General features: G+C 45.6%; 1 protein-coding gene across 1 annotated transcript; it reads left to right on the top strand.

Annotated features, from left to right (window-relative positions):
* Positions 1-242: 242 nt before the first annotated feature.
* LOC119374280 (peroxynitrite isomerase THAP4-like) lies at positions 243-2,292 on the top strand. The gene is made up of 4 exons (XM_049410768.1): positions 243-555; positions 617-742; positions 1,654-1,734; positions 2,113-2,292. The coding sequence occupies exons 1-4, from the start codon at positions 354-356 to the stop codon at positions 2,289-2,291; spliced, it is 588 nt and encodes a 195-aa protein (XP_049266725.1). The 5' UTR covers positions 243-353; the 3' UTR covers position 2,292.
* Positions 2,293-8,462: the final 6,170 nt, after the last annotated feature.

Raw genomic sequence — 8,462 nt, 5'->3', positions numbered from 1 at the left:
AGCAAAGAATCAATAACACTTGACAGCAAAAAACATGAAATGTATATACACTGAAGTACATGTTAGATGTTAAGCGAACGATACAGATATCACATGTGCTGAATAATAATGGGCAAAGAAAAAAGATAAAAGTGGTATGTCACAAAGCGGCAACAATGTCAGACACATGATAATTGACCGATTTCAAAAATCATACTGCGCATGCGCCAAACCAGCGCGACGCGAGTCCCCCTTGCGGCGAATCGACCCAACTAGTCTCGGTTGGAAAGCAAAGCAGACGCTGCGGCAGTGACGGCAGCGTGCGCAGTTTCTCTGCGGGTATACTGTACGCTGTACGCGCGATTTTTCCAAGCATGCCTGCAAACTGTGTTGCTTTCGGGTGCACACAATACTATTACGGAAAGGGAAACTCTAGCTTCTTCCGTTTTCCATCGGCGAAAGTGAGTGCGAATAGAAGGGCTCTGTGGATATCCGCAGTAAAACGTGCCAACCCGGACGGCTCGTTGTGGCAGCCGACAGAGCATTCCCGAATCTGCGGGGCTCACTTTATTACAGGTAAGTTATTTCTGACACTTGTCATGACCATCGTGCTGTAAACTGGCCGTGTCAAACGCAGGCCGGCCTTCGAAGTTTGTGAACCACCCGGACTATGTACCGACAGTGTTCACGTACAGCAAGACTCCGGGCGAGGCTGCTGTACGGCGGCACAGTCGTCGCGTGAAGAGACAAAAAGACTGCGAACGTAAGTAGACGTATGTAGTACATGCTACAATAAAATCTGTACCACTGCCCGATGGCTCACGATGTTGCGTCACTGTGCATTGAGACCGATGAGACAGAGAAGAATCAACTTGGCTGGTTTATTCGGATTTGTGGAGTCCTAGATCCGTGACCGTATGGCTTGATTGTTTTGGTTACTGTATTACGCTTCCCTTAGGCGCATGGACACGGTTCGCAAGGCGCCGTCGTGCCGACGTGAAGATGGTTTGTTACGTCGGCTGTCATCCGTCACTCACATTCTGCGCGCTAGCGTAAGTGCCGGCGCTGCACGTTTTTCAGGCGCTTCCGCCGGATTGTTAAGACAGCGGGAGTCGATGTTGCACACTTCTCTATACGTTTTGGTGCATGCGATTTTTTCATCGGGTAGTGGCCCGAGTTGCACAGGGTCACATTGATATAATTTTATACCCGTCACTGGGGGGGGGGGGGGGGGTATGAAGCCGAACGGCTGAACTGCGCACTGTGTTTCGTTATACCAGAAACGTGTCATTGCTCTACTTTGATATCCAACATTGCGGTTTATTAGCGTTACCGCTGATGCACCTTAACATGACTGTATAGTTGAAATGAATGGATTTAAATGAAATGATTATTTCTACATCAATATGCAAGGACAGCAAACATTTGCCCCACCTTAGGCAAAGGCTAGTCGAAGGTCCAGTGAATGAGCGTGTGTCAGGTAAACGCCAGTACAGCAAGGAATAAAGAGCAAAAGTAATGGTTGAATGCAATGAAACTGTTTTATTGTGAAACAGCACAGACTTTATTCGAATACAAGAGCTTGTTCGCACAAATAAACAATTTCTAAATGTATCCAGACATTGTTGCTTGGCAGTATACATGTTCATAAACCTTCGATCTCCCACTGTGCAGGAGCTGCCAACACGGGTTCCCACAAGGAAAACAGCCTGATTAGTGAATCTACAGACAGTCCAGTCAGTCAAGAGCAGCATGGTAATTATCACTTAAGACATGTTGTACTGTGCTAAATGAAGTTCATTTGGTACACCACAACTCCATAAAAATGATTTATTAGCATTGTAATCCACTGAATGCCCCTTGTAGCAGGAAAGGAACAAAGGAGGACTGTCATGGCTACGCCCGTTTCAACCCATTTATAGAAAAAATTATTGATTCATATATGAGCTTATGACTGTCTATTCCCCCTTTACTGTTTTCAGTAATGTCACATGTCACAAAGTCAGCAGCCAAATGTGCCAGATCTCTCATGCCAGTAATATTTGGAATGAAGACCACTGTTTCTAGCATGACCGATATAATGCTTGCCGTAGCACACTTAGCATCAGTGACGAGCTTGTTTTTTACTGCAAGTTGACGCAGGAATGGAATGTCCAGAGCATGATGCTACACCTCCAGGAGCATTACTGCCAGTCCAACCACCAGGGAATGGTGAGTCGGAAACTTCTGTGATCTGTCGTCACGTTCTCAGTGTTCTCAAACAGTTCAGAAGTGAAAACACAAAGAACAAAAATGTTATAAAATATATGTAGCCAAGTTATAAGGCCTGTGTGAAATAGCGCAAAATGAGAGTTTTTAAGGACATCACATTTATGAAGGATATGGCTATACAAAAAAAAAGAGGACTAGTTGAAAAGCTAGTTATCTACCGCTAATTTGTTGTCTAGGTGATCATGACACCCAAGTCTTGTTGCAACATAGTGCTCTCATTTTGCCTTTAGTGGCACACCTATGAGTGGCACTGCACCAACTGACGTGATCCCTACACCTGACGCATCTCGAGATGGTAAGTTCGACTAACTTTGCACTACTGTTCTAACGCTGTTACTTTTTTTTATGATAGCCGTTTTAGAAAAATATATAATCTGGCCACATTTTTAACATAGCTATAATAATTTGACATGTGCATGCAGCTAAATGAGAGTTATTGTTCAGGTGAGAGGATAGTAACAAAGCATTGCGAAATGTTTGTGCCATACTAGCCCTGCAGCATAGTCGTCCATTGCAATTGCACCACTACCACTGTATACAGCTGCATACACTACAGGCTTATTGTGATTTCTTTGTAGTCATTACATTTAGTAATGCTGCACTTCAGCTGTTTCGTGCACTATCTGCTGTGACTAATGAAAATAATGTATGATGCTTTGTAAACATAGCGTCATTAACGTAAAAAAATCTATAGAGGAGACGGAAGATAGAACTCCCAACCACATCTGTGTATGTCAAGCCTATATTTCATTATCGTCCATTTTTCTTACAAGGATAAGGCAGCTTTAGACAAGTATTTCTTGCTGTCTCTGCCCTGCATCCTTATGAAATGCAGCACGACGTCTCAGAACAGTTCGCATACTGAATAACTGTGCTGTGTGCCTTTCTGTACCCACTACACAGATTCTAAGCCAGGCCCCAGCCAAATGTGTTCCAGACATGACGAACAAGAACCAACTGTGCAAGAAAAAATTGCACTTTTACGCAAGACCATTTCCTTGCTGGAGAGGCGAAACGTCAAGTTGGAAGAACGTTTGGACCAGGCCATGTCACGACTTCTGACACTAGGCTTAATTGAGAAGTCGTCGAAGGATTGTTCATACTACACTGGCCTTCCTAATTATGGTGTTTTTCAAAGCCTGTTTAATTACCTCAAACCTCGTGCTAGTATGATGTCGTACTGGAGAAAAAAACAGGAAGAGATGTTCGTGGCCGCCCAAAGGAGATTGAACTTGTCACTGAATTTTTTATGGTGCTTGTGCGCCTGAAAATTGGCATGGCAGGGAGAGAGCTAGCACGGAACTTTACGATGTCGCCAACCCAAGTTAGCCGTATTTTTGCCACATGGATAAATTTTCTTGAGCAAGAACTCGAGCAACTCACGAAGTTACCAACACGAGAAGTCATTCCACAGTACCTTCCAAAATCATTTAAGGGGTTTGAAAATACAAGGCTGGTTTTGGATGCTACTGAAGTTCGGTTAGAACGTCCTTCTTCGTTTCATGCCCAACGGCAGACATTTTCACCATACAAACATTACAATACTTATAAAGTGCTGATAGGGTGTACACCAGATGGCTATGTCGCCTATGCTTCCAGAATCTGGGGAGGATCAGTCTCAGATAAGACCATTCTGCAAAGTTCTGGGCTACATGATTGCTTGCAGCCTGGGGATGCTATCATGGTAGATAAAGGCTTTACATTTCCTTATTTACCCCACGGAATCACAATTTACAGGCCACCGTTTCGTGAGCCGCATGAGACACAAATGACACCTCAAGCTGTGGAAGAAATCCGTCGCATTGCATGTGCAAGAGTGCACGTTGAGCGAGCCATTGCACGTGTCAAAAGTTTTCATATTCTTGATGGGGGCATTCCCAATCAGTATGATTGACATCGGAGAACAGATATTTAGGGTGTGTTGCTTCTTAAGCAACTTTAAAAGGCCACTGATAAAGAATGCCCACTAGTTTCTAGCAGAGATAACTGGAGAATGTGATTAATAAATGAAAGTTTGGTGTGCAGCGCTTGTCCAGTGTGTTTTTCCTCTTTGCATCACCTTCTAAATGCAAAGCATTTTTAGGCAAACCTATATCACTTTGACCGTATCTGTCTGTCTAGCCACCTATGTCTCAGTGCGCACCTGATCATCTCATTTTCTTGGTATACAGAAAAATTGGCATGGTAGGGTATGAATGCATGGCGAACGTGAATAATCAATCTTTATATTGAAAACGTAATACACTCGTCATGTACGTAATTACTGATGACACTGGAACAACGTGTGGCTCACACCTGCAGTGCTTAGCTCATGGCATGCGGGTATGTGCCACAGCTGTTTGAATTTAACACAGCCTAGGCCAGTCAAGGACCAACTGAACTATACACCTTACATACCATGAAAACACACTTAAAAAGAAAGGCACACCATTTGTCTCATCTTGCAATTGAAATATAGGCGTAACAAGCACACAGACACGCATGCCACCTACCAGGCAGTAGGGGGTATCGAACCCGGGCTACCAAAGTGCCAAGCAAGCACACTGCCACTACGCTATGGTGGCTTTAAACTTCGAAGTTTATTTCCAACGCAAAAAGTAGGTGCTTCCACCAGGCAAAAAGCCATTGAAAATACAGCTTGAGAGGACCTGGGGACCATACAGGTAGCAGCAAAAAAAAAGTCTGACTTAACATCACTTGATAATTATAATAGCAACATCATACAGAGCAATAAATATGAATAAAAAAGGTAAGAATACAATACAAGGTGAAAACATTTTTTGCTAATATACAAAATACAGCAATGCATGGAAAAAAAATTGTGAGGTCAGATAAATGCGCATCATACCATAACAGTTTTTTATTTGTTCTCTAGAAAAATCCGTATTTGCGATCTAAATTTCAACAGTGGTACATTAAAACTTACTTTTGAAGCCACGCGATTTATTACAGTGGGTACATGATAAGCGAGAGCAGACCTCCCATAATTTGTTCGTGTTCGCGGTGTTAGTATCTGCTCGTTTCGCAGGGATTAAGGTCTTGGTGTTTTGTGCGTAAAGTGCAGAAGGTTATTTTTATGCATCTACAGAAAAAGTTTGTAATCATACAATTTACTGGCTTTAAGTAGATTGTGTTTGATAAATAATGGATTAGTTGGTAGGTCTTTAGGGTCACCAAAATAATTCTCAAATATTCTAAGCACATTGGTTTGCAATAACTCCAGTTTTGCATAATTCGTAGTAGTTTTATTGCCCCACACTACAGAACAATAGGGCAGACGGGAGTAGAAGTGAGAGCAGTATATTGCCTTCTTTAGGTGCAAAGGAATCATATCAGATAATATGAATAAGTCAACTGCTTTGCTTAGCTGTGGTGCAAGTTTATTAATGTGTGTGTTCCATAACATATTTTCTTCAACCCACACTCCTAGAAATTTTTGGCACTTTACTCATTCTAGAACAGTGTCCTGAAACGTTATAGAAAGTTCAATGTCACATGGTTTGTTGCTGGGTTTAAATAGAACATAATTCAATTTCTTTATGTTCAGTGCTAATTTATTTATATGAAGCCACCTATCAAGCTGAATTAGGTAGTCATTTATCGTGTTTTGAAGGTGTAGAAGTGTATGCGCTGCAAAAAAGACATTTGTGTCATCGGCGTAAATTATCAGCTCTGGTGAGTTAGGAATGTGAAACAAGTCATTTACATAGAGCGTAAATAATAAAGGCCCAAAATTGACCCCTGAGGCACTCCTTGTTTTACCGTAGTAGGGGAGGGGAAGGGGAGATAACATCACCAATTTTTACACATTGCTTTCTACAAGAAAGTAATTTTTAGGAGATTTTAGGAAACACCGCGAATATTGACGCGAGGTAGGCTGGCAACTGTTCTGGCCAGCCCCTGGGAAGAGAAGAACGAAGTTAATCGGTGTGCGCGCGCTTTTGGGTGTCGGCCTTTTTCTGGAGTAAACGTCCCTGTTTTGTTTCTTCACCCTGTGTGTTATACCATCTATCAGTTGGCCTGGTGACATTTTCTGGTGGAGGTGCTGGGTACGGTAGATGATACGGTCTCCAGAGCGTACCTCAGACGCAAGCCCGCCGAATAGTTCGACCGAGCTTACCCCTGTGCACGTACGTACCAGTCGTCGCCTCCAGGGCCTCCAGCCACAGCACGGTTTGATACCTCAACGCACGAGAAATATGAATCAAGCACCTCTTAACGCTACCGTGCAAGCACCAGCGCAGCTTGTCGTCAACCAAACCAGGACACCGAAGACATTTCACGGAGCTGCTTTTGAAGATGCCGACGACTGGCTTGAGCACTTCGACCGGGTTGCCATCATCAACGACTGGACCCAAGAGCGTAAGGTACGCTATGTGTATTGCGTTCTCGAAGATTCCGCAAAAACATGGTTTGAGAACCACGAGGCAACGCTAACGTCGTGGGATGAGTTTCGTCGGCAGTTCCTCAGCGCCTTTGCCAGAGCAGACAGGAAGGAGAGAGCTGAGTGTGCGATGGAGGCCAGAGTTCAAGGCCCAAACGAAAGGGTGACAACATACATAGAGGACATGGATCGGCTTTTCAGGCGTGCGGACCCCTCTATGACTGAAGCAAAGAAAGTTCGTCACCTAATGCGGGGTGTCAAAGAAGAAATTTTTGCCGGCCTCATTCGAAACCCGCCTGCGACACTTGCGGAGTTCCACGATGAAGCCACTCCCATGGAGAGGGCCCTTCAGCAGCGCGCCAGACAGTATAACCGCGATGTCGTACAATCAAGCGAGGTCACTTCGGTCACTCTCGGCAATGACATCAACGCCTTGCGAGAGCTCATCAGGACTGTCATCAAGGAGGAGCTACAAAAGATGCAGATGACTGCTCCAACCGTAGGGCAGCTCTCCGTTGCGGAGATGGTTCGCGCCGAGGTACGTCACGCTGTCCACGCTCCCCAACACTACGAGGTGCCACAACAACGGCAGTGCGTCGAGATGAGCTACGCGGAAGCAGTGCGACGTCCTCCACAGTGCAGTACTCCCGGCGTGGTGCACCCCGTCCAGCAAATGGAAGTCGGTTTCAGTGCTTGCAACCCGCCGTTCATCGCTGAAGCAAGATCAAGGAAGAGCGATGTCTGGCGCACACCGGACCACCGTCCCCTTTGTTTTCATTGTGGCGAAGCCGGGCACATCTACAGAACGTGCCCTTACCGCCGTGTGGGTCTCCGTGGATTCTCGCCGAATGCCCCTCGTCCGCGACCTGGTGAGCGACCACTGGAAATCGAGAACTTCATCTCCAATCGTCGCAATGTAGAGAATCGATGGCATGAACCCCGTTCATCGTCTCCTGCTCGTTATAGGTCCCCAAGCCCAGCCTTTTCACGCGGCGCTTCGAGACGCCGCTCGCCCAGTCCTGCAGGTCGGGAAAACTGAGTTCAGCGACCTCCGGAGGTGAGGCCGCTGACGCTGACTGCACAGAAGATCCTCCATTACGACGACATCGCCGACAGAAAAGAGACACACAGATGCAGCCAGATTCGGTACCAAAAGTGGTAACCTCCAACATTACTGTAACCGTGGACGACGAAGAAGTAACGGCGCTAATCGATACTGGGGCAGATACTTCAGTTATGAGCATGGAGCTTGCCTGCAAGCTGAAGAAGGTTTCTACCCAGTGGACAGTGAAGAAGGTTTCTACCCAGCGGCAGGAGGCCATCTTCTAACTCCGGCTAGAAGATGCACAGCACGAGTAAGCATTCGTGGGTTTACGTATCTAGGAGATTTTATTATACTGCCGAATTGCTCGAGGGACCTAATTCTCGGGATGGACTTCCTGCAGGCTAACGGAGCCGTGATTAACTTGCAAGAGTCGCAGGTAACGTTTTCCACGGCGTGCGCCTTAGCGGGTAGCACTGACGGCAGTTATGTCAATGCCTTGAGGGTTGTCGACGACAACGTCACGTTACCGCCGAAGAGTAGCGTATTGACCCTGGTAACCTGCGACGTAGTCGACGATTTTGACAACTATGAAGGCATTGCCGAGGCAAATATTCCCCTGTTGCTCAAACGGAACATCTGCATAGCCCGAGGCCTTGTTCGGCTCCAGAATAAATGCTCTCAAGTTCTGCTGACCAACTTTAGTAATGAATTTCAGCACGTCCCTCAAGGCACCGCTGTCGCCTTTCTCAGCGATATCGCCGACTTCTCTGACATTGGAACGTT

The sequence above is a fragment of the Rhipicephalus sanguineus genome, chromosome 11 (genome assembly GCF_013339695.2).
Source record: "Rhipicephalus sanguineus isolate Rsan-2018 chromosome 11, BIME_Rsan_1.4, whole genome shotgun sequence".
Taxonomy (NCBI): Eukaryota; Metazoa; Arthropoda; class Arachnida; order Ixodida; family Ixodidae; genus Rhipicephalus; species Rhipicephalus sanguineus.
Note: the sequence above shows the minus strand (reverse complement) of the source record. Positions and strands in the feature narration are given on the sequence as shown.

Bases quoted from the DNA above. Each gene is read 5' to 3' on its own strand.
- LOC119374280 (XM_049410768.1), top strand. From the start codon at position 354: ATGCCTGCAAACTGTGTTGCTTTCGGGTGCACACAATACTATTACGGA. The intron at 556-616 runs GTAAGTTATTTC...TGTCAAACGCAG, and splicing joins CGGGGCTCACTTTATTACAG to GCCGGCCTTCGAAGTTTGTG. The intron at 743-1,653 runs GTAAGTAGACGT...CCCACTGTGCAG, and splicing joins GAGACAAAAAGACTGCGAAC to GAGCTGCCAACACGGGTTCC.